Below are 23,749 nucleotides of genomic sequence, written 5' to 3'. Positions count from 1 at the left end.
GAGAGCGAGGTTGGTGGCGCTTGTGTAGAGGTGAATAGATGCTGGTTTCTTTATACGTAAGGTGGATGAGTGAAATGGAGTACAGGATGGGAGTCGAGCAAAGCAAGTGGATGTTGCTGGGTGAGCAAGGTCGAGAGGGGGTGGAAGTAGGTTGCGAGGAAGGAAGAGAAAATACAAAAGTGTAGTTGAGACGAAGATGCAGAAAAAGAAAACGCGACAGGGGCTTATAGCAGCACTTTACTTGCGTCCTAGCATCCGCTACATTCCTCAAATGCAAGGCAGTTTCCTTCACTTTCATGGCCATCGATCATTTCTTGTATTTTTGTTTTGTTTTTAATGAAATAAGGGCCATACCTCGCGAACGAAGCATGACCCACATATAAAAATTAAGCTGTTGAGATGTCCCGAAGGACATTCACTGGCAGTTTCATCCGCGCTGTGCAATGCAGACGATCCTACCAGAGCCCCTCCCCTTCATGATCAGGAAAGGCTCCAACCAGGTAAGTATGAGTTTTTAAAATGGCCGCAGGGGGGGAGATAATTTATAGGAAAATGGAGACTGCTTCCGGGCTATTCGGCAGCCAATTTTGACTGCTCATTTGGAAATGATTCTGTGGGACCCTCTTAATGGGACGTCGAAATTGAAATCAGAACAAGAATAGCTCCCATTCGCTCATTCGAGTGAGTGATCATCATAGACATATAGTATTATAGTATATGATGTAGTTTATTGAACCTTAGTTTCACGTTTCCCAGCTAGTCCATCATCCTCCTCCTCACCATAAATCCTCCATATAGGCCTCAAATATTGTTGCATTCATGTTTTCATGGTAGTCGCTGGTGCTGTTGTTGGCTTTCCATACGCGGCCCCCCCCCAATCCACCCATTAATGCCGCTAGCATGCACTATAATGTATCACCGTCCCTTGCCCCCGTTCTTGCATTTCAGGAAGGAACCATGACTATCAAAAAAACCCCCCTTTCATTAAAATCGAACACGAACACAAACACAAACACAGGCGCGAATGCGAACACGAACATGAATGAAACAGACCTTTACTGACATGATGCTGATTGCATTAAGACTCATCAAGCCATACAAATACTGCATCTTTAAACTCTTCTGAGTGCCGTCGTTTGAGATACTTGTGCCTTAGCTTCTGTATCTCAAGTGTATCAACAAAGTTCTTAGTCTTTCCGAAGTCTTTGTACTGAAACCCCATAGAACACATCATCTTCCTAATAGTCCCTCGATTTGGAATGGGGTAATCACTCGGTTAGGTGTTTTTGACAAACTTATGAAGCCGATTAAGAGTGGCAACACGTCCAGATAGGTTCAGTTCAGCAGCCCGTTGGTGAAGATCAGAAGCCAGAAGACGCAAAAAGCTGTAGCGGTTGTGCATATTCGCTTGTCAACCTTGCTCCTACCGGCCACAATGTCCCTGACTGTGTTTTGTGATAATACTACACAATAGGTGGACATTCGCAAAAATGGATCCGCTGTTGAGATAGTCCTGCCATTTGTTTTCTCCTCACGGCATAACTCGAGACAATGAAGAACTATTCGCAGTTCATCCTCAGGCAGCTTCTTTCCTCGACGATGCTTGAGCTGGTTGATGCGGAAGGCAGTGCCATCAAGCGACCTGGATAGAGAGACAAGCTGCTCGACTAGATTGCGCGCTCCCTCAAGCTCAGATTGCAACCGCTTCGCTTGGTGAACCAAATCCTTGGAGCGGCGCTTCATTCCCTTCACCTCATCCAATAACTCTCTCGATTTCCGTCAGGGGTTCTATCTGAAAGGTCGACGCCGAGGCGGATGTGGCTGCCTCAGTTGCAGAGATAGAGAGAGCTTGAGCGAGCTGAAAGTCGTCGTCGTCCGCGATATCCTCCGTTTTATCCCATTGCAATCGCATTTCATGGACAGCTTGCGAGCCGTCCTTCTCCTCCTGAGTCTCTCTTTGCTGTCTCTTCCCTGTTAGACAGGAGAGATAAGAAGAATAGATAAGAGATAACACATGCGTATGACAGCTTTGTTGGCACAGTCATCCACAATGAATGCATTCGCCTGCTTACCATGACGCTCCACCATAATGACACTGTAATACCGTTTCCTAAAACAGCTCCTAGAACGGGCACATCAACGTAGTCTAAGAGAACCAAAAAAAAAGAAAAACGAGGCAAGACGTTAGTGAAATTGCGCGCGTGAAAAGTGCTTGACTTTTTAAAAAATGGAGACTGGCTTAAGAAATTGAGGCTTTTAAATAGGGTTTGCGTGGCAGGTTTACGGAGGCGTCAGTGGAGGGGGGAGAAAGGGTATGTGAATGTGTGGGAAATGGAGATGGGTGGTGTTCTGAATGGGAGGTAGAGCGATGGAAAAAAATGGTGGAGAGAAGCGGAAAACAGGGGCCTCCTCAGCGAATTTGCGGCTTTGGCGATGGCTAGACACACACGCGCGGTCATTGTTTATTGCGAGTCCATTTTTTCCGTTCTTCTACGTACCAACATTCTAACTCTGGGTTGTGGGTCTATAGTCGCCTTCTCTTCTGGCGCTACCCAAATGTCTCCACGATGAAAAGTTTAGATGGATTTTTTGTGCCAGCCCCCACAACTGCAAACACAGCAATTTAAGACGCGTCGTGTCGGAAAGAAGGTTTGCCCATTTCGAGCAAATGAGCAAATGAACAAAAGGCAAAAGTCACACGCCCTGAAACGGCGGCAACACACAGGCACCATCACTTTCCTCTGGCTCTCTCTTCTCCCCTAGTCTCCTCGTCCTCTTTTCCGCCATGGCGCCCCTCACTCGACTTCTCTTTGCTCCTGTCCTCCTCCATGCGCCAACAAACCACGCCGCCTGGTCACTCCATCACCCTTAGTTTCGGCCATGCCCGACCTCACTCTCTTCTGTCTCACCGATGGAGAACCCACGTCGAATGAATTTTCCGTCAAGATCCCCTCGACAGAAACCGTGTATATCCTCAAGAGCCTCATCAAGGCCAAGAAAACGCCAAAATTTGACGACCTCGCAGCAGACAATCTCACGCTCTGGCGTGTCTCGGTTCCTGTCGTCGCTGCCAGCATCCGCAGTGCGGTCTTCCTGAACGAGATTGATTCCAAGACGGAGCTCAGTCCGACAAACGACGTCTCTGATGTCTTCCCAAACACGCCAGCCAAGAAAACAGTTCACATCATTGTTCAGCGACCACGACCAGGTAATACATCGCGAGTTACATTCCTAACGGTGCATGGACTTACCCGCTGCATCTGTTTTTTTTTTGTGCGAAATACTGATTCTTGACCTAATCTTTTCTTGTCACTTTTCCTTCTCTTGTAATTCAATATACAGACCTTATATTGGAGCGCGAGTTCGTGCAACGTGGTTTAGAACCTGTCGCCGACATAAGCCAAAGGGCGCATGGAGCGACGACCGACTCGACTCGTACATACCCGTTGGCCCCTGCGTCAGTTGCCGGGTGGGGCGATTTTTTAGCCCTGGTGCGCCAAATGCCACTTGAGACTGAACTACTCCATCCATGTCCAAGGTTTCGATCAGACAGGAGATTTATAGCCGAGCTGAGTTCCAAAGCTTGTCCCCCTTTGCAGACACTTTCTGTTCTGTTAGCCTGCCATACGGTACACCCGACCTGGTATGCTCGCGCCAGAATGACTTCAACTCGGTATTGTTTCCGATCCAAATGAAAAAGCCCTCCTACTTGCATTTGGATGGCGGCACCAGTTATCCAGCCGCTTATCTGGCACAAGGATCACAGACACAAGGCCCGGCTGGTGCGCTAGAGCAAATATTCGGATACATGCGGTTCAACGGGTTTCGATATGGCGTACTATCTACCTACACCCAGACTTGGTTTATCAAGAGAGTCAAGGAGCATGAGGACGACATCTTAGTCTCACCTACAATCCAATTCGATGGCAGAGAGCCAACATTACTTTAGTGTTACTTGTGGTTGATCAGGACGGCAGCCATGGACGATGAATGGTAGCCGGACAGTTTCGATAGTCCTACGGTTGACAACATACTCACAGACAAACAGCCTGAAGACAGGGTTGCGAAACGTGATCACGACTGGGAGCCAGGACCTAGCTGAAGCTTTGAACAAGGAATGAAGAGAATTTGTACGCGAAGCAGGTAAGAAACAAATAGGTTGATGCATTCCGGTTGGAAAGGTTTTTTTGATCATAGATGATTAACCGTCCCATACTAGGTGGTAATACAGTGTCAGAGAACAGCCAAGAGCCACGAAACGAGAGCTTACCGATTTCCCCGTTTTCAAAAACATGAAGCTTATCGCTGAACGTGAAGAAGGTGCCCGTACGTTCCTGGTGTCATGGTCAAATGAGGACGTTGTGCTTAAGAAAGCCGACGTATATAATCGGCGAGGGCTGTTCATGAGTTGGAGCATGAGGCAAGGGCTTACCAGGTTCTGCAGAAGCTGCAAGGGCAATGGATACCCAAGTTGAAGGCAGCTGGAATAGCATATGGAATGGAGATGGTTCTGGCGACGGAATTTATGGGGACTGACCTCTGCGATGAACATTTGGATTCATCTGATCGGGACAAGGTCCGGGCGGCACTGTCAGCAATCCACAGGCTAGGAGTCCTGCATGGTGATATTCGACCGTACAACATTGTGGTACGGCGCGATGGTGAAAACTCGCAGTTCTTTTTCATCGACTTTGGACGCTTGGAATTCACAAGAGAGAAAGGATTTCTGAAGTACGAGGCGGAAGAGTTGGAGTCGCTGCTTAGCACAATGCCTTGGCCAGAAGATAAGTAGCCATTGTTCATGATACATGTCGGGTCAGATTAATTTCTAATTCTACTAACCTTGTTCTCGTACAGCGTTGCGTCCCGAGATAGGAGAAAACCATCGCTCTGAGCCAAGACGCCACGCTCCACCCAAGAGATGGAATTTGCTGTCATGCTAATGGGATATTTGCTCAAGGCTATTCAGCTGCCGATTCGTTTCCTCTACTCTACAAAGCATTAGAGCAATCAATTGCTCGTTCTCTTGTTGGAAGCAAGCATGAAATTGCAACGAAATACACAAAAATAAAACGACATACTGCTATTCACTGTTGAACATGAATGCTGCTGACATGATGTGTATCCCCTAGATGTCGCTCCAAATTGAAAAAAAAAAAGCTGGCAATTTCAAATGAATCAAAGCGGCTGTAATTTTCACCATCAATCCGCCATTAAGGTTTATGTCATTCTTGAAAGCCATGAGCGAGCCGAGCTATTTTTTTTTTTTGGCACAAGGTCCAGGAAGTGCAACCATATCCAAAGGCATAGCCTCGTAGGTCTTTCCGTATGCCACTTACACTCTATTCCAGGTCAGCAAAAAGGTACACTCGACATCATAGTCTTAGGGTATTTGTGACACACCTGCGCACATGGCATGGTTCTGCAGGTGGTGTGTTGATCCTACTGAAACCGCTACTAACCCTACTAATCCTACGCTTTTCTTCTTCGCGGACACTCGCAGACATTTCCACTGACATGTTTTTTTTGCCGTCGCTTATGGAACACCACCAAGATGGACTGGTGGACAGATGGACGGGCATCAGTAGAATTAGTAGTGAGTTTAGTAGGATAGGCTTCGATTGCTGAAGTATGAGTGAGAAAAAACATACATTGTCGCCTACAATTTTTTTTTTTTTTTTTTTTTTTTTTTTTTTTTTTTTCAATTGGAATGAATACTTCAGGCTAAAACCTACCTTCAGCAAGAGTAGCTAAATGTATAAAGCTGAATATGTTATACGATATTTTATTTTTTGTGTCTATGCTTTTCCTTTCTCAGTGCTTCTTTGGTGCAGGGGGGCTAGCACGCGTAGAAGAAACAGAAGCAACGCGTTAGATCGACACAACCATCCATCATGAAGGCGAAAAGGCGTACCAGCATACTACTTACTTGTACAGGATCTTGCGGGTCTTGAGGCCTGCCCATTTGTGCCTTTTAAGGTAAATCGAGAGGCCAGTCAAGAGCGCCAGAATAGTCAGGGCCTTCATACCCATCATCTTGCGCTCATCCATCTCGGGCTCAGCAGCCCAGCTAAGGAAGATAGTGACATCCTTGGCCATCTGCGAGGTCGTAGCAGGAGTACCATCCTCATACTCAACCAAACCATCGTACAAGACACGAGCCATACCAATAGCACCGCCAGGGAAGTAAGGGTTGAAGTTAAGTCCCTCACGAATCTCAACACCAGCTGGGGGATCCTGGTAACCGGTCAAGAGAGAGAAGACGTAGTCCTATGGCGAAAGAAAATGCATACATTTGCGGTTCTGGTAAGGATCCATGTTCACGGCGTAGTATTCATCCATCATGAAGGAACTGCAAAAAGGAGATCAGCTTACGGCACCACCATGGCGAGCCTTGATCATCAACGATAGATCTGGGGGGTAGGCACCGGCGTTACCAGCACGCGCCTGCTCCTCGTTGGCATAGGGGCGCGGCATGTAATCCGAAGGCTTTCCAGGGCGTTGGAACATGTCTCCAACGTCGTTGGGTCCATCCGTGTACTCGAACTCTTCAGCCATGGCCTTGACCTCGGCCTCGGTGTGGGAGACACCGATCAAGTTGCGCCAGGCAATGCGGTCGAGTGAGTGGCAGGCAGCGCAGACTTCCTTGTAAACCTGATAACCACGGCGGATACTGTTCCGGATCAATTGAACAGATAAGTGAAGGATATAGGATGTCAGTGTTGGTGATGAGAAGATGATTGTCCTGAAATAAATGTCTTGAAGTAAAGACTGTGCGTTGCCAAGATGTGCACCATAGTCGTGTTGCTGCAGCCAAAATTGCTCGCGTCACTCGCGTCGAGCTGAATAGGAAACTCCTTCCAGATTGGCTCCGCGCTCAATGAACTGGTCGTAATTCCTTGTCCTGTATCCTTACATCCTGCCATCTCCTGTCAGTTATCAATTGCCGTCAATTAATCCATGTCACGATCCTGTTGTCTTCCTCGTCAATTGAGTGTGAAATGATCTGCTTTTAAAGACCCTTACGCAGCGTGATCAAAGGTAACAAGGTTCTTTTTGTGCTCCCAGGGGTAGGCTGGGGGGTGAAGACCATCGGCAGCCATGTTGGCATCAACAGATTCCATCGATAGATAGGCAAGAGCGCCAACAGTGGCGACACCAGCAGCGGCCATTGACATGTGCATGGCGCTCTATTTCAACACGTCGAATGTCAATTGAAAGACATGTTAGGCAGGAAAGTATAAAAAGGGCGATCCGGATATCCTTTAGCATGCGATGATATTATACCTTGCTAGAAGCGGCAGCAGAGGAGCTGGTGGACTGGTAACGGATCTGATTTGATGAATACAATCAGATTAGTTAGGTTGAATTGAAGCGAAGGACATCCTTGAGTAGCAAACATTGGCTTAGGAAAAGTGATCTGCATTTCGAGCTTTTCCGGCATTTTGAAAGCGTCCACAAGCTGCATGCTGATCCCGCAATTAGGTCGTTAATGAGGGGATACTGTCGGAAATGCTGCCATTCGTTCTTGAACATAACAATAATTTAGGCGGGAGGATATTTGTACCTGAACAGCGAGGCGCTGGACAGCCTGGCGGGTGGACTGGGCGGAGAGGCGGAACATTGTGATCTGTGAATATGTCGGATTTAAATTGCCGATGAATAAATGTCTTGTCCTGTCTCTGTTTTTTTTTTTTTCTATTCCTGACTCCTTGACGAGAAAAAAGATTCGAATGAAGACGAATAAAAGGAATAACGGAGTGGAGGAATGGGAACGACAGAGAGACGGAAGAGGGGAGAGGATAGGCGCGATCTGTCTCCAGCTGGCGTTTGGGCGTGCTGGCCCTCGGAAATCCTGGGTCCGGCCCTTATTTCACGATATGATTACCTCTGACGTAGATTAATCTGGATATAACGATTTCTGGATCTGATAACGGTACTTCTACTCGCGGCACCCTTTTTTATTATTATTATTATTATTATTATTATTACTACACTCGGTCTACCCACTGCACCCGGCGATGTCTGAATGAGGCATCGAGTGTGAAAGAGTCTGGAGAAGACGACTGGGAGGTACTCCTGGACGTGTCAGTGGGCCTTGGTTCGCACTTGCCCCCATGCAGACCGCACGTGTAGCAGTCGTGCGTGAGGGAGCGAGACGATGCTGTACTACTGTTACTACCGCGTCGGACGTAAAGATCTGCATCTGAGCTTGTGTGAAATGGAATTGTGGTTTCTTTGATCAGAATCGACTGCGGTATTATCGACGGCGAGGGCAGCGTGGGCTTCATGGAGAGGCGCTTTTCAAAGACGACGTGAAGAGGTGCGGACATTATTTTGGTCACAATGGTATATAGTTGATGGTTGCGTGTGGTCTGCGCTGCGTGTTGAGGAATGATAGTGAGGTTCGCGTGGTTCTACGGAACGTGATATATAGGCTATGAAGTGAGTGATGGATATAGCCGTCTATGTGTGTTCCGTGGTTCAGAACGACGTGAAAAGAAGGGTTGTGAAAGTACGGTAAGAGAGGCTGAAGCGGAATAGAGGGCTGCTTCTTTTTTTCTCTGCGGGAAATGCTTCTAGTATTTATATCTAAAAAGCATGTTGCTTTAATTACTTCTTTTGACGACCTTGGCACAGCCTGCATGAGCAAGTGAAAAAAAAATCCGATTTCGGCGCATGTGTGGACAGCGCAGCACCGAATGGTCTTGGACTTATTGGCCCGTATCATCATCATCCGCATGAAGCCTGCCTTGGCTTATTGATTTTTTTTTTCCCTTTTTCTGCTGTTTGATCGCACTTGCCATCAAAATGAGGGATATCGGCGGCTCTTGTCATTGAGCGCTTCCAAATAGGAGAAGTCGATCGAACGTTATGAACGGTGGTTTTTATGGTTCTTTGTCACTAGGCTTGCACACGTTGTGCTCACTAGACTTCTTCTAGATCGCAAAATTGTATTCGTACTCGGACTCAGTGTTCTCTGCTACCCACAGCATCGCGGCGCTATCATTAAGAAAAAGGAAGGATGAGAAAATGTGCTTAGCTGTACGCATATGACATCCCACAAGGAGCTCTTGTACCTGATCATGATAAGCGCATTTTGGACCACGTTGCAGATCCCCCAGAATGCAAAGGGCTCCCCGTAATCAGGAATCAAGTACTTTATGCACATCACGCTCTAGTAAACAGACGTAAAAAGACGTGTCAGATGGAGTTGGCAAAGACAAACGCGATAGTTCAAGAGCGTATGTTTGGATAGTGGACGTACGATCGAGCCGGCAAGACCTCCGGCCATAAAGGCGAACCCAATGAATAAAAACGCTCTTGCTATCCAGGCGACACTGGTGCCCCCATCACTGGAGAACGCGAACGAGTCGCCTCGAAGAGATGCCTTGTCCACGCAATTGATACTGCAAGCAAAGCAATCGATGAACAACACGTCAACAATAAGTTGATTAATGGGAGCTACTATGTTGTTACAGTCCTGACCAGATTCAAGCAACGACTATTGATTTACATGATCATGCCAAGAGTGCTGCAAATACCAGGCACCCAGTCAACAAACTCGACAGAGACAGACTTTTCGTCACCTTCAAAGTTCTTAGACAGTGCAGCAGCATCGATGAAGAACCACCATCCAAGAGCAAACTAGTAGCGGAAAAGAAAGTGCATGCAAGAGAGATATCAGTGATCATGGCTCAAGATTGTTCTACGGTGTACTGTCCATTGTTTGAGCTTCTTCCTTGGGCTCTACTACATTTGTATCACAGTACCAATGCTCCTGCGAGATAGACGGCTGCGTCGCGTGCCTTGGCCCTAAGATGAGGGATTCTTGGCATAGGAATCAAGCAAATGCGTGCCCGTCCATTGTCCAGATCCCATCGTGCCATGGTGTTGTTGTTCTAATACTCTCGGTCCTGGTGTTTGTTTCTTTGGTTTCCTTGCGGACGGGCGACAGACTGACACTGACGGGAATATGATGACAAGAGGAAGGAATGAGTGAGGAAGTAGGGACAGGATGCTGAAGTTGTAGGAAGCAACTGTTTGTCCTCTTATGACCTATGACCCTGTTACACATCCATCCCTCCCCTCCATTTGGGCTTGGTGTATAGACCTCTCTATTTGCATGGATGTCCACGGGACAATGCTCCTCGTCGACTTCGACTTCGACCTTTGAGTTCAATTTTCTTCCCACCTCGCACCGTCTTCTGCAATCCCCTTCATCGACCTTTTCTTCTTCTCATCGCCTTCCACTGTAAAACGGTCTTTGGCAGCCAAGCACAGCCAGTAAGTAATTATTCAATACCTGGAATCCATTGGAATTGGCATAGTAACTAACACTTCATTCCGCATCCCAAATCCCATGAATATCATAGCATGGACAGCCCAGAAACGCCAAGCCTTTACTCGCTCGCCTCAGTGCCACCAGCTTCCTCGAGATCTTATACATACGAACCATCCGCACCACCTTCAGCACCGCCTTCAGCACCATCCTCCGCGCCACCTGAGACTTTTGTATCGCATTCTGCGTCACCGTCATCCTCTGCGCTCTATCCAAATATCGCCTATTCTCCCTCAGCACCCCCAAGACCGGCATTCACTCCCCTATCGGTTCAGGAGCCATGGTATGCTCCGTCTCATAACCCCATTGCGGCAGATCTTCAAACTGAGCGACTCTATCCCTTAGAGCCCTCAGGACCACCACGTTTTGGCTCGCCTCCGTATCAGGCCCAGCATCAGTCATACCCTCATGAGGCATTGCAGCCGTACCGAGTCCTTGAGCGGGTACAGGGTCATCAGCTCCATCAACCTCGACTTGATCTTGATCTCAATCTTAACGGTCTTCGTGTCGAGGCAGAGCAATCTTCAAGCCGTCTTCGGGAGCTTTACACTAATAATTACCTGAAGACCTTCTCTCGAAGACTTGCAGAGTATGCGAGCATCCGTGCCAAGGACGGAGAGACTGATGCGTTCTCTGAACGCATGAAATCCTATGAGGCTGCACACGAAGCCGCTCAGCAAACCAGGCTGGCGATTTTCACACTACAGCAAAAGGCCAAGGGTTACGCGAGCAAACTATGGACCGTGCAGACAAAGTCCGGGGTGGCAAAGGCCAATTGCGGCGATGGGGCGACCATTTCTCACAACTACAGCTACCGATATGGACATTACGAACCAGATGTTGCAGTCAAACTCAAGAAAATGCTGAGTCGACATGTCAAGCAGAGAACAAAGATCTTGACTCAGATGCAGTTCGAAGAGACAACCTGCCGTCTCTGGATTCAAGACCATATCGCAACATTTTTGAGTAATATTTCGTGGAAAGAAGATAATAGCATTGCGGCAAAGCAGAATGTTGGCAGGACACCGCGGGCAGAGAGTCATTCGAACGAGCAGAACCTGGAGCGCGTCAAGAGCTATCTCGACATTCTCTTCCAATTTGAACGGGCTGTTCGGCGACAACCAGATTTCGAAGCCGAGCTTGACGGGTTGAACACTGACATAAATGGCCCTAATTCGCCACTGGACAACGTTGGCAGTGACTCTGGAGGAACAAGAGTGAATTTACTTGTACGATCTATTCAGGACTGGATATCTCTTCTGGCGGCGGTTATATTGCAGTACGGCAGTTTCTTGGATTACGAATACCTTACCATACAAGTGCTGCGTACGCGCCAAGTGTCAAGCTGGGCGACTAGCTTTATTCAATGCAGTGTGCCGGCAGTTTGGACGAGCATGTTCCAGGATTACTACATCACAGCGCTGGAGCTCGTACTGCGCAGCACCTCAATAAACAAACAATCCTCAGCGAGGTCGACGGATTTCCTCTTGGACACGGCACTCGTGCTTAGCCCGGAGCTGGAGGAGGAGGATTATCTAGGCATTCTGGATCAATTAGGCATCACGCTGTTCCTCAACCGGTTATTGGTAGAGCACAAGGACATGCATAACAATGATGGTTCGATTTTTCAAAAGGAGCTTTCTGAGCGCGCTGCGATACGGCTCCTTACTACGACTCGACGCTTGTTTGATATTGTCCTGCATGGCTTGCAGCGTCTGACAAAGTTCGCTGTTGTTTCGAAGCGGATCTCCCAGCTCCTGTGCCAGCTATCGCAAATCCTAGGCGATCACCTATTGGTTCTTGGACCGATGCAGCCCGCCACCAAGGCAAACATGCAAATATCTTTGGACAGGTACGCTCCTTACCAATTGGACCATCCTGTGTTACATGACTTTCACGCCTAACTTTTTTTCGTTTGCAATTGCGCCCTAATATAGGAACTTAACAATGACACCCCAGATCGGAGTTGATCATATATTAGTGGACGTTACGAGAGCGCTGCTTGCATTGCCTGGTCATGGTTTTTGGACATTTATACCCTCGCTCCCTTTCAAGTTCATGTCCAGTCCGACTGTTTTGCTGGTGCTGGAAGAGATTGCCCTGGACAATGTTCAGCAGTGGGTTGGGGACCCTACAACATTGGTTTCAGTTACGCAAAAGGCGAACAAGCTGCGACATACACTCGGTGGCAATCCAGGAGAGGCAGTATTCATGCTGACAGCCCTGGCCAACATGGCGACATCCAGATTTCAGCACGAAGCCAGCTCTCATTATCTGGATCATACGTCCTTGGAGCACAAGATTGCTGTAATTGTGTCTTTTCTTCTGCTTGACGTCGCTTACTTGGACCATGATATCCGCAGGGAGCTCATGAAGCCGGCTCGTGAGATTCTGAGCTCTGTGTGCGATTCCCGTCCCGCAATCATTTCCTCAATCCTCTGCTTCGTGGAGGCGAATTTTTCAGAGATGAGAGATACGGCCCAATACCTATTTCGCGGCTTGCTACTCGATGAATGGAAGTTAAGCGACGGCGATTTTTTAGCACTCAAGCGGTTGTTCCTTACATCTCCGCTGAGCAGCCAACAATCCATGTTCGCCCGCTATGTTTTTTGCTCGCTACGCTGGACCTCAGGTATGAAGCAGGCGACGTTGTAATACGACGTAAGCTAAAGCCCTGACAGCTACTTCACATCTACTAAGATTTGATTTTATTCTGTTCTGCGGATAGTAGAGGACGACACTACGTCCGACGAGGATGATCGAGCGAGAATATCGCCTGTATTCAGAAAGGATCTGGCTCTTGCAATGGCGGATATATGCATTCAGAACCTGAGCAGTTTCCACAATAGCGAGGCAGAGTTCACGGAAAGCAGCAAGGATGTTAAAGAAGATTTCACAAACAGCCTTTCGCGGACCAAATCATCCGACAACAAATTTGTCTCGTCGTTTGCTTCGAGTCTCCCTCATGCGATCACAAACCTCGCGGCTCATTCGGGAATCCACCGTTCTGCAGAACAGATCTCAATGAAGACTTTCATGGAATGGTGCTGGGGCATGCTTGGGAAACTGGATTTGACAGAAGTGCCAGTTCTGTCTTTGGTGGAGGCTTCTCGACTGCACGTACAGGACTCAGGGTTGGCAAAATACCCACTCTTCAGTCAAGGCCAGCTTACCTTAATCAACACAATCCACCTGCTGCTGACACCGGCCAGTCGAGATGCAGAGCAATTTCTTCAGGAGGGTTGGACGACTCTGATTGCGATTTTGCAGACAGGAGCGGGATCTGTGTTTCTGGAGCTGGCAGGAAAGCTGATTCCTTTGGTTATTGCCTCAGGAACCGACATGGACGCACATGCCAGGCGGCTCGGTCAGGTATTGCATGAGCTGGCAACTTGGAAACATGACCCATTTCTTGCTGCGGCTGGAGCTCATCTCGTTGAATCACGGGGTTTGTTTCCGGCAATGGTTCCCAAGGAGCTTGTGGGAGTATGGTGCCTTCTTAACTTCCATATCGAGAACAGCCGAGCCCGATCTGACGATCCTTCAAAAGTCCTAAAATTCTGGATGTCCGCGGTATTCTCTCAAAAAGATTGGATGGTCCACCAGGAGTATGTTCAGTTTCTGGACGTTGTCTGTCTTCGGTGCTTCGAGCTGGGGCTGGATGCGCTTATTAAGGACGCGCTTATGGAACAACAGATCTTGCTCTCGATCGACTTCCGGAGAGCGCCGGGCATGTCTGCTGAGCTGATGGGACTCGCTCAGCCAGGATTGGATCGTGTCATGGACATGCTGCCAGAGCGCCTGTTGAAGACGTTACCTGTTCCACAGGGATCGAACGACCCTAGTCTGCTGATGGGTACATGGTCCGTTAGGTCGTTCGCGATGAATCTGCTTACCCAGCAGGCGATGGTGGAGTCGACCTCGATATGGTTCGCATACTATGTCCTGTCGATCGAGACCACCCTGGAGAAAGATATGAGGATAAAAATCGGAAACTATTATAAACAGCACCTGGGAGAGCTCAAGGCGCATGGCAACATTAAGTCGGTAATGAAGACGCTAGGGATCACTTCTCGGAAGACTTTACACAATTTTTCGATCTGGCGCTGGGCGCAGCACCTGCTTATTCTTCCCTACGACACATATCTGCTGCCCCTGTTCTGGCAGATGTTTTTCTATCTTTATTTTGGGCATGTCGAGCAGCGGGATCTCTTTTATGGCTACAAGTTCCTGGAAACGAGCCCGGATATTGTGGAGCAGCTTCGGGACAAATTGCAAAATACGTACGCCTACTTTGGGCAGGAGGCACGGAAGGCGATTCAGGAACTGGACACGAATAAAGCATCGTCCCTCACGGCGCTGCACGAGTTTTATATCGCCCTTCATGGATGGATCAGCGAGCCGCTCCTACTGACTGCAGAAATTGATCTCAAGAGGATTCGTAAGGATCTGATAGCGAGTCGTCTTATGACTTGTCGACTGCCTGATCCACTTGAGTGCAATGCGGATCTTTGGAAGGATCTTCTCATCGAAAGGAAGGCCCCTTCACAGCCAGTCTCGGGTTCAGGTACACCGCCGTCGTCATCTCCTCATCAACGACCGTCGTCGCAGATTCTTAGTGGATCGCCACGTCCAAGGACCGCGAGTTACGACCAAGCACGCGCCATGCGGAAGCACAGCCAGGCGTGGCAGGAACAAAAGATCAGCAACTGCCTTATTCAGCAGTCGAAGCCAGGACCCGACTTTTATATACCACGGATGCTCGTCCAGCCTGCCACTGTCGGTAGTACATCGAGTCCGCAGGGCCTTTTCAATCAAACAACCCAGGCCATTCGGGAATATTGCAAGGCGTCTCATACTTCCATCAAGACTTATGAGAGCCTGGACGCATCATACTTGTTGGAGCTCAGCGCGCTTTATCACAACGAGATCAAGACAACCAACCTGGAGATTGCCTGCGACACAACCCCGAACACGCGCTGTCAACGTCCCGCGGTGATCGAGCTCAAGTACGAGGAGATCGTGCTTAACGATAAAATCAAGCGATCCATTGTCGAGAATCGTGAACGAGCCCGAGCACTTCGACTGGGGAGCGTCGAGCACGGACTTTGCCTGGCTGCGTTAGAAATCTTCAAGACGACCGATGTCTTGTTGCAGCATCTGAACTCACGTCCTGACGACAGTGGGCTCTATGACCTGCTAGTTCAATCATTTTATTACCTTTGCAGGAGCCTTTTAGACGACGCACGTACATACCCGCCAGCGCATATGGTACTTGCTTCAGTCGTAGATTCATTGGGAATGGAGCTCGTAGCAAAGGACCCAGCCCAGACAGAGCCGATTCTGAATTTGATGGGGATGGATGATTTCACCATTGCGGTGCTCTACAAGACCTTCTATCCAGCTGCCGTTTCATCTGATTTTGTGAAGCTCTATCAGCGTATAGCGACATGCAAGGAATATGGGCTGGCATCGAAGGATCTACTCTTAAGACAGTTTGATGTTCAAGCCTGGGTCTGTAAACATTCTGCTCCCGGGAAAAAGGATAAACACGACGGACCATCTATCATGGATCGACTAGCGTTTTATGAGGCTGCATTTACGGCAATGGTAGCTCAACAGCGACTCCAGAAGCAGGACAACCAGATTCAGGAGGCGACGGAGCTCAGTACACGCGACCGGCTGGCCATCATCAAATCACATCGTGAGCTAGCAGGAACGTTGTTTCTCAACTTTTTGCAGCGGGATTATATCGACTATCTGAGGATTCTATTCGACACCTGTGGCACCATGTGTCTCGAGCCAGAGGTGCTGGAGGACTTTATCCGGATCATGGGTGTTGAGCCGAGATTGCTTCCTGCCCTCCTTGACGAGGCAGACGTTGTAGACGATACCGGGTCATTGATTAAGGGAAGCAAGGCATATACGAATATCGGGCTGCAAGATTACGACTTCAATCGCTTGGTCCAATTCTTGGCGGATTACTTTAACGGGTGCCAGGAGACAATGGCTAGGAGTAATTTGCTGGATCGGTACAGTGGATATGCCGTGTCGATTGCTTCCCTATTGACAGTCGTGCTCTGTGATGAACGTTATCTAACCAAGTGGATGCAACCGTCTCTGGAGTGCATTGGATACTCGACTGTGCACTACGCTCAAGAGGATCGACCCTATTCTGGCGGGGTACAGCGGTCAGGAGTAGAGCATCTGGACCCGAGGCATTGCAGGATGTGGCATGATACTGTGATGGTCTTCCAGCCTTGGATCGCATGTCTGACGAAACATTCCGTGGATGAGAAACGGTTCCAGCGGCAGCAGAGCGGCGCCAGCCGCCTGCTCTTCACGTTTGTAGGTGTTGTATCCAAGATGATGGGTGCTCTCCAGTCCCATTACCACGATACCAGCCCCATGCTGGCGGAGGTTTTCGATTACTGGCTGGACATGATGTATGAAAGCTCCGAGGGCGAAGGTTGCATCAACCAGATCATGTTGATCCACCAGCATTTCCATCGACTGGAGTGGAAGGGCCTGGAGTTATCCAAGGAGCGCGTGGAGAGGATCATCGAGGTGGCAGCTGAACTGGATATGGAGGTCATGCTCGAGTTTTGGACTTATCTGACCACGATGGTCATGGAAAAGGCGGACTCTGATCTGCGGCCACAGGGACTGCAAGACGGGGCGCACAGGGGTACGATCGAGTGGCATCAAACTGAGGCGGCGTTTTTGAAGCTCGGTCTGATGATCTTGCAAGATATCGATCTGATTGCCGGTAACGACGCGGAAATGAGACAGCAGTGTTTGGACCGGCTTTGTAAAACGATCTTTGATGCCGGTGACTGGTCTTTGCTCTCGACGGACGAGCTGAAATCTCAAGTGGAATCACTCAAGGACCTCTGGGACCGTGCCGGAACATGGGATGATCTATCCAGTCCCTTGGGCTTCTTGCTCTATTGGATGCGAATCGCCGTAGGTCTGGAGAGCACAGATCTGAACGAATTGGACGACGATACTGGCGTTGAGAGTGGCACTCGCTTAAGTCAGGAGAGGGTTATGGTCTACTTCGAGTATGTCCTGCGCCTGCTTCAGGCCCGCTTGGCGTCTTCGGCGGAGGATTCTCAGAACGTGAACTACAAGATGGACTCAATTCCGCTGGTAATTGCTCACCTTGGACAGGTCCTTGACCGCATTGCTGGCAGTCGCTACGAAGAAAAGCATCCTGCGATCTACCGACCACTTTTAAGTCTTATCAGTGTGTTGAACCAGTCCGAGAGAGGACCCTCTGTTGCTACCTCATCGCCACCATCATACGTCCAGTCATTCGACACAGTTCAGTGTGGGCTCCGGAAGATGATCTCAGATGTAGGGGTGATTCAGCTGGATATTGTCAAAGTCGTTTGCCAAAGGGCCAACTCGATTCCGGCTATGGTCAATCTTTTGGAGGAGGCTATCGAACACGAATTCGATCTCTGGGATGGACAACAGGGTTCATCTTTCAATGGATCAGCTTCCGGAGGCCATTCTGTCACCTCTGGATCTATTTTTGGACTGAAGGATACCGCAGTGCAGCAGATGGTGTCCCCAATTCAGATAATGGGTCACTCGCGAGCTATGCATCGGCACAGTAGTAGCTCTGGTGATCCGCAGAATGGAGGTCGACAATCGTGGAGCAGGATCAAGGCTCAGATACAGGCACCGGAATTAAGCGAGGACGAGTTCTTGGAGCAGGCGTTAAAGCAGGGTGCAATTTTGACGATCTACGGACGGTTTCTGCAGCGACTTGAGGACTGTGAGCAGAGTCTTGATTTTGATGAGATACTAGGACTGGGACAGGAGCTGGCGGAGGTGATTTCGAAGTTGGATCTGATGGCGATTGAGCCGTGGAAGGCGTATCAGAGCCTGCTGCTGCTGAGAATGTTCTTCACCCTCGTGGCCAAGGAGTCCGTTCATAGGTACACTCCGTCGCCAAACGACGTATTGCTGTATACGCCTAGTTATGAGCAGCGCTTCGTTACTCTCTGCTGACATTTTTTATTGCTTGACTTTGATTCCACGTGTTATAGCATTGTGCAAAGCCGTTTCTTGAGCTCGCTGAAACAGGTGTGCAGAACTCTGGAAGTTTGGTATCAGGATCGAGATTCCACGAAAGGAATGCTTAGCTCCATTGGCATGGGCACACGGTCCAGTTTCGATACGAAGTTTAGGTTGGTGGTCCGGATCATCTACATCTATGTGGTCGTAAGACTCGCAGACAAGAACATCTCGATCCAGCCAGGAAACGGCCCAGGCGGTGGTGTGTTGGCATGGCGTAAGGGAAGATACAATACCACTGATGGAGCCGGGTTGCCATCCCCTGATACCAAGAGCACTGGCAGGGATGCGAGTGTGTCATTGATCGAATCTTTAGCCCAATTACCGGCCAGAAACAAGGATTATGCTGCGATTTTTGTCATGCCAGCAGCAACGACGAGTAGTGCGATCACGGTTCCTGCAATTGCCGCATCCATGTCCATGATTCCAGCGCTGGCGTCCTCACCTCTAGACCTTGTCAAGAAGACGATCATGTCGCCCTCGCTATCATCGACCAGCGCTACCTCGCCTCCACGGCCGTTATCTTCATCGCCGTCTTCATCATTCATAGGGTCTTCTTCGCGTCCGCTTCTGAGGGAACGAAAGACGAGCAGCCAGTCGAGCAAACGCTTGTCGTTCCAGAGGCATCATTCTCGGTTCTCGTTGGGCGGGAGCAGTTGGGACGATAGCACAGGATCTTTATTGCACTTTGCAGGTATGTCTGAACCCAATGGCGCTCCTTCCTCCGGTCAGAGACTCATGGCGACCCAGAGGAGGTTTGGAACAACAGCAGCAACAGCAACAGCAACGAGTTCTGGTTCTGCTAGTGCACTGACAGAGCATCGAATGCGGCTGCAACATGGTACCAAGAACGGGACGCAAGACCTAGACTGGGCGGTGCAGCAAATCAAGGACCGGCGGTTCAGGATCCTGGAGGCCGGGGAGGTCCTGACAGAGCTTATGGATAGGTTCTATGAAGACGACGATTACTTTTTATAGACACCTCTTTCCAGTCTAAATGCTAAAGAAAATATACTTTTTTCTATGTCCACTACGGCGTAGTTGTACCAATTTGATCATAGCTAGTTCTAAATCCCGCTGTTTCCTTCGTACATATCCCTGCACTTTTAAGACCATAAGCAAGATGCTCTCCGGAAGACGTCTTCAATATGCACTGTGTCTTCATCGGTTGCCAGGACTTGAGGCATTCCATGCGAATCTGATTCGGAATGTCGCGGGTGGTCCAAAAAGAATCGTGGTAGTGCAAGGGCCTCGCGAGTATCAGTTCAGAACACTCTCAACACGCAAGAGCACTGGTCGCACTACCACCAAGAGTAGCAGTAGTAACGGTGAAGCGGCGTCAGCCAGCGCCAGCAGCGGTCGTAACCGACCTCCAAGGAGCACAAAGGCGGCTGTCCCTCAGGATACTCCAGATTCATCAAGTACAACTGCCACATCAGCTTCAGTCAAACCTAGAAAGACGGCGACCAAGTCCTCGAAAACAACAACATCATTCATAGGTGACGATGTTACTACTGCCGCTACGGCTGCTGGGATTGTACACCGGGCTGAGATACCCGACTACAAGCACTCAACGATCCCACCGTCTCAAGAACTTGACGCCCTGCAAGTCCTGATCGAAGAACTTTCGCTAACGAATTCTTCACTTGAAAAACGCGAGATCTTGGCTCAACATGCAGACCAGGCTCCATTGCTCGGTTGGATCTATGATCCCCTACGACAGTTTCATGTCACGTCGGCTCGGATCATCAAGTATGCGGTTGCGCGCACTCAACGACAGGATGAAGCGGCCTCGTCTCTGACTCCAGGTGGCATCGGAGAAGCAGTTGATTTCGAGAAGGAGGACGGACTGGTGACGAGGATGAACCATCCGGACATGTCGACGAGGCAGCGATCTGAGGCTAAGGCACGAGCGACGGCGTTAGGACAAGGGTACACGACCTTATCGCAGCTTCTAAACGCGCTCTCGACAAGAGCCATTTCGGGACATACAGCGCTCGATGCGATCTTGATCTTCATGGAGAGGTTCTGTGGAAATGAGACCATCACCACTACCACTGGGAAGAGCAGGAGTCAAGGGAACGGACTGAGTTATGGAGTCAGGATGGAGCAGCTTTTAACAATGCCCCGATCAAAAGTCTTGATGAAGATTCTGGACAAAAATCTGAAGGCTGGATGCAGCGTTGGCATGCTCCGGGAGGTGTTCCCGACACTGATTCCCGGCTTCTATGTGGCGCTGGGGCATAGCCTTCCAACCGTGGAGGCCGCACAGCCGTTGTTTGCGAAGGACGAGGCGGCGGCAGATTCGGAGGCTGAGAGCGGTAAGGCAAAATCGAAGGCGAAGAAGAAAAAGAAGGTGACAACGGATTCAAATGTGGAGACAGATCAAGTGGCAGAATGGTATGCGTCTCGAAAGCTGGATGGAGTACGGTGTTTGGTCCGTGTGGATCGCCTCACAGGTGGGATCGAGACAATATCGAGGAACGGGAAGGGGTTTGAAGGCCTAACCTTAATACAGGACGCGCTACATGACGTCGTCAGAACGAGATATTCTGCTGATCAAGGGGGACAAGAGGGCTGGGATGGGTTCTTTGCACGAGCACTAGGATTGGATGGTCATTCAGGAGCGGAGTTGCCGGATCAGCTCATAATGGATGGAGAGGTGTGCATGTTCTTGACGGAGCCCTTGCATGAGAGTCCAGCGGCGGCGGTCGAGGATGCACAGGCCGCAGTGGACGTAAAGGCCGTTGTTGTAGGTGGAACGGATGACGGGTTCGGGCGGGAGAATTTCTTGAAGGCGATTAGTTTTGTCCGACGAGGGATGACTGACGAGGATGACAATGCATATTTCGAGAGCAGCACCAATAAAGACGCAGAGGAATCCTTGGATCTTCAGGGACGAGGCGACAGAGGAGATAGCACGTCTGGATCATCGTTGGGGGGGACTGAGATGCCTGTGTACTGTATCTTTGATTGCCTGACGGACAAGGAGTTCAGGGAACGTATAGGGACGAGGCCATTCTCGCAGCGGATCCGAGGTATCGCCGATGCACTTTCTAAAGTTAGCCAACAGAAAGGAGGCAGTGTTGTAGGTTTGATGAGAGTGTTACAGCAGACGAAGATCGAGAGCTTTGAGCAGCTGCAACGGATGGTCAATAAGGGAATGAAGCGTGGATGGGAGGGTGTGATGCTGCGGAAGGATATTGGATATGAGGGCAAACGAAGGTATAGCTCTTTTTTTTTAAAAAGTAATCGAAGAGAACGCGTTCAGGGTTATCGCGATCTTGATCTTTGATCTAACGCCGATATTCTTCTCTCTCGCTCAAAATAGCCGCAATCTGTTAAAAATCAAACAATTCCAGGACGCAGAGTTCGTGGTCGAGGAAGCCATGCTTGGGTCGATGCGCTTACCTCTACAAGGCCAATTTGAGGAGCGTGACAATGTCCTCACCAACGTCGTGATCCACCATCGTGGAAACCGTGTCCGAGTCGGATCGGGCTTCTCAGCTGAAGATCGCATCCGCTTCGGAAAGGATCCCAGCCTGATCGTTGGCAAAACCATCACGGTCCAGTACTTTGAGGAGAGCCAGCCGATGGGTACAGCGGTAGCCGCGGCAGCGGAGGGAGATGGCGTGATAGTCCAGACCGACGATGCGGGTGCAGTCTGGAGTCTCCGGTTCCCAACTGTCAAGGCCATCTACGACAAGGGTCCACGCCAGATCTAGGGCGAGCACTTTGTAAAGTTTATGCATGAGTAGCACGGAGTGAATAAATGATTGTTTTCAAAAGAGTTTCTATAATGTATTATGGAAAGAGGAGTTGTACAAGGTGATGTAAATGCGCAAAATTGAGATGGGAGGAAATACAAGACAGAAAATTGATCTACAAGAAATAATCTAATGAACCTTAGTACTGCTGCTGCTCTTGCTACTGTTGAAGATGTTGTTGCTGTTGCGTCTGCTGCCTCAGCTTCTGTGCCTTCTGCAGCTCCTTGGCCTCGAGCTGCAACGTTTGCTGAACTTGACTGTCCTGCAACTTCTTTATTGCCTGATCCGCCTCGAGCTGAGCCAGGAGTTTTCGACAGGACTCCTCGACTTTGTAATGGCGACATAGCGCGTCTGTCCTTGCAAAGGCCTTTTGACAGCTCATACAAATAAATGGCTTCGAACCCGTGTGCACGCGGATGTGTCGTTGAAGGTCGTGTTTGCGAGAAAAGATCCGTGTGCACAAATGGCATGGGAAGGGCTTTGGCTGCGTAGGCACTCCAGCGTTGCTGCTACCGGTACTACTGGATAACGCGAACGAAGATGAAGAGGGGGAAGGCGACATGGATGAGGATTTAAACGCGATAGAACCGGGTGGAGATGAAGGCGAGGGGCATGGGGAGAGCTGAGCGGAGAGCGACGACAGATCCAGATCCTGCGCATTGATATTGTGAACCGTGGTGAGGTGGACGCTGAGATTGTGCACACGTGAAAACGCCTTGGGACATCCGGTGGCAGGGCAAGGCAACAGTGGCGGCAACAGCAGCGAATGGTGTTGAGCTCCACTGGCGATCGCGTACGTATTCGTGGATGCGGTCGAAGCGGGCATGGTCGGAGATGGCGACGGAGACGAGTATGTCGAAGGCGAAGGCGAGGATGTGGCCGAACGTGTGAGCGAAGGCGACAGAGAATCCTGGAAACCCAATGCGTTGATATCACTGGAAAGAAGACTCGCCAAGTCGAGTTCGAATCGTGAGTCCAGGATCGAGGGAACTCCCCCGGCCAGAACAGTATCGGGCGCAGATATTGTCGAGTTGTTGTTAGGGATTTGCTGAAAGTACTGTAGTGATCGCATGTCTCCAATGGTGGGATAGTTTATCTCCGGCGACAACGGATGTGCACCACTTTGGCTCTGGATCCGTTGCTGGTTCTGATTTGGGAATCCCATCATCTCGGTCCCTCCACTGACCTCAGGTCTTCCGACCCCTTGCATTCCAGAGGTGGTCAAGGTTGGAGACGAGAAGGATGAGCGTGGACTCAAGAGTGCTGTCTCTGTAAAGATGGGCGATGTTACGGTCGAACGCGCCCGTGGTCTGCGCATGGCTCCACTTCCAACAAGCGGCGAATGAATCTTATGGCCGATTGGTAACAATGGAGATGACAGCGCCTTGGCCCTTGAAGATCGTCTACGGACCATGACCTCTCCCTCCTGGCGCGTCGAGGATAACGGAGAGTTCTGTGAGTTGACAGAGGAGGAAGAGGTTGATACTGTTGCAGGTACCGAGCTCAACGCGTCTATTCCAATATCCATTTGATTCGGGGGGCGCCAGAACCC

At 49.6% G+C, this 23,749-nt stretch overlaps 8 protein-coding genes across 8 annotated transcripts; 4 read left to right on the top strand and 4 right to left on the bottom strand.

Moving 5' to 3' along the window:
* Positions 1 to 995: 995 nt before the first annotated feature.
* On the bottom strand, positions 996 to 1,713 carry BC939DRAFT_448196 (uncharacterized protein). The gene is made up of 2 exons (XM_051555185.1): positions 1,475 to 1,713; positions 996 to 1,387 (listed from the first exon to the last, which is right to left on the bottom strand). The coding sequence occupies exon 2, from the start codon at positions 1,232 to 1,234 to the stop codon at positions 1,079 to 1,081; it is 156 nt and encodes a 51-aa protein (XP_051413431.1). The 5' UTR covers positions 1,235 to 1,387; positions 1,475 to 1,713; the 3' UTR covers positions 996 to 1,078.
* Positions 1,714 to 2,756: 1,043 nt separating this feature from the next.
* On the top strand, positions 2,757 to 3,370 carry BC939DRAFT_124815 (uncharacterized protein). Its single transcript, XM_051550018.1, has one exon. It carries the CDS (start codon positions 2,881 to 2,883, stop codon positions 3,292 to 3,294), a length of 414 nt encoding a protein of 137 aa, XP_051413430.1. The 5' UTR covers positions 2,757 to 2,880; the 3' UTR covers positions 3,295 to 3,370.
* A 159-nt stretch (positions 3,371 to 3,529) lies between these two features.
* BC939DRAFT_448194 (uncharacterized protein) lies at positions 3,530 to 4,280 on the top strand (the record flags this gene model as incomplete). The annotated part of the gene is made up of 2 exons (XM_051555184.1): positions 3,530 to 3,538; positions 3,701 to 4,280. The coding sequence occupies 2 exons, from the start codon at positions 3,530 to 3,532 to the stop codon at positions 3,947 to 3,949; spliced, it is 258 nt and encodes an 85-aa protein (XP_051413429.1). The 3' UTR covers positions 3,950 to 4,280.
* Positions 4,281 to 5,762: 1,482 nt separating this feature from the next.
* BC939DRAFT_448192 (cytochrome Bc1 complex protein) lies at positions 5,763 to 7,829 on the bottom strand. The gene is made up of 6 exons (XM_051555183.1): positions 7,568 to 7,829; positions 7,288 to 7,332; positions 7,027 to 7,190; positions 6,376 to 6,673; positions 5,930 to 6,270; positions 5,763 to 5,839 (listed from the first exon to the last, which is right to left on the bottom strand). The coding sequence occupies exons 1-6, from the start codon at positions 7,622 to 7,624 to the stop codon at positions 5,815 to 5,817; spliced, it is 930 nt and encodes a 309-aa protein (XP_051413428.1). The 5' UTR covers positions 7,625 to 7,829; the 3' UTR covers positions 5,763 to 5,814.
* Positions 7,830 to 8,605: 776 nt separating this feature from the next.
* On the bottom strand, positions 8,606 to 10,189 carry BC939DRAFT_448185 (uncharacterized protein). The gene is made up of 5 exons (XM_051555182.1): positions 9,774 to 10,189; positions 9,518 to 9,648; positions 9,269 to 9,410; positions 9,081 to 9,178; positions 8,606 to 9,003 (listed from the first exon to the last, which is right to left on the bottom strand). The coding sequence occupies exons 1-5, from the start codon at positions 9,888 to 9,890 to the stop codon at positions 8,940 to 8,942; spliced, it is 552 nt and encodes a 183-aa protein (XP_051413427.1). The 5' UTR covers positions 9,891 to 10,189; the 3' UTR covers positions 8,606 to 8,939.
* Position 10,190: 1 nt separating this feature from the next.
* Positions 10,191 to 19,468, top strand: BC939DRAFT_492086 (uncharacterized protein). The gene is made up of 5 exons (XM_051559517.1): positions 10,191 to 10,287; positions 10,377 to 12,194; positions 12,280 to 12,974; positions 13,071 to 18,291; positions 18,403 to 19,468. Exons 2-5 carry the CDS (start codon positions 10,378 to 10,380, stop codon positions 19,406 to 19,408), a joined length of 8,739 nt encoding a protein of 2,912 aa, XP_051413426.1. The 5' UTR covers positions 10,191 to 10,287; position 10,377; the 3' UTR covers positions 19,409 to 19,468.
* BC939DRAFT_527975 (uncharacterized protein) lies at positions 19,469 to 22,221 on the top strand. Its single transcript, XM_051561442.1, has 2 exons — positions 19,469 to 21,655; positions 21,762 to 22,221. The coding sequence occupies exons 1-2, from the start codon at positions 19,554 to 19,556 to the stop codon at positions 22,153 to 22,155; spliced, it is 2,496 nt and encodes an 831-aa protein (XP_051413425.1). The 5' UTR covers positions 19,469 to 19,553; the 3' UTR covers positions 22,156 to 22,221.
* A 304-nt stretch (positions 22,222 to 22,525) lies between these two features.
* BC939DRAFT_387007 (uncharacterized protein) lies at positions 22,526 to 22,693 on the bottom strand (the record flags this gene model as incomplete). Its single annotated transcript, XM_051551831.1, has 1 exon — positions 22,526 to 22,693. A coding segment is annotated over one exon (168 nt), but the record flags the coding sequence as incomplete, so codon positions are not given.
* Between the last annotated feature and the right edge of the window lie 1,056 nt (positions 22,694 to 23,749).

Source organism: Gamsiella multidivaricata, assembly GCF_025024155.1.
Source record: "Gamsiella multidivaricata strain RSA 2152 chromosome Unknown BC939scaffold_24, whole genome shotgun sequence".
NCBI lineage: Eukaryota > Fungi > Mortierellomycota > Mortierellomycetes > Mortierellales > Mortierellaceae > Gamsiella > Gamsiella multidivaricata.
The sequence above is the reverse complement of the archived record's forward strand: the minus strand, read 5'-3'. Positions and strand labels throughout refer to the sequence as shown.

Coding starts and splice junctions, on each gene's coding strand:
- BC939DRAFT_448196 (XM_051555185.1), bottom strand. CDS start 1,234: ATGATGTGTTCTATGGGGTTTCAGTACAAAGACTTCGGAAAGACTAAG.
- BC939DRAFT_124815 (XM_051550018.1), top strand. CDS start 2,881: ATGCCCGACCTCACTCTCTTCTGTCTCACCGATGGAGAACCCACGTCG.
- BC939DRAFT_448192 (XM_051555183.1), bottom strand. CDS start 7,624: ATGTTCCGCCTCTCCGCCCAGTCCACCCGCCAGGCTGTCCAGCGCCTC. Junction 7,191..7,287: donor CTGCTGCCGCTTCTAGCAAG/GTATAATATCAT, acceptor GTGTTGAAATAG/AGCGCCATGCACATGTCAAT. Junction 5,840..5,929: donor ACCCGCAAGATCCTGTACAA/GTAAGTAGTATG, acceptor TACGCGTGCTAG/CCCCCCTGCACCAAAGAAGC.
- BC939DRAFT_448185 (XM_051555182.1), bottom strand. CDS start 9,890: ATGGCACGATGGGATCTGGACAATGGACGGGCACGCATTTGCTTGATT. Junction 9,649..9,773: donor TCTATCTCGCAGGAGCATTG/GTACTGTGATAC, acceptor TTCCGCTACTAG/TTTGCTCTTGGATGGTGGTT. Junction 9,004..9,080: donor AATGCGCTTATCATGATCAG/GTACAAGAGCTC, acceptor TCTTAATGATAG/CGCCGCGATGCTGTGGGTAG.
- BC939DRAFT_492086 (XM_051559517.1), top strand. CDS start 10,378: ATGGACAGCCCAGAAACGCCAAGCCTTTACTCGCTCGCCTCAGTGCCA. Junction 12,195..12,279: donor ATGCAAATATCTTTGGACAG/GTACGCTCCTTA, acceptor GCCCTAATATAG/GAACTTAACAATGACACCCC. Junction 12,975..13,070: donor CTCGCTACGCTGGACCTCAG/GTATGAAGCAGG, acceptor TTCTGCGGATAG/TAGAGGACGACACTACGTCC.
- BC939DRAFT_527975 (XM_051561442.1), top strand. CDS start 19,554: ATGCTCTCCGGAAGACGTCTTCAATATGCACTGTGTCTTCATCGGTTG. Junction 21,656..21,761: donor GGATATGAGGGCAAACGAAG/GTATAGCTCTTT, acceptor CGCTCAAAATAG/CCGCAATCTGTTAAAAATCA.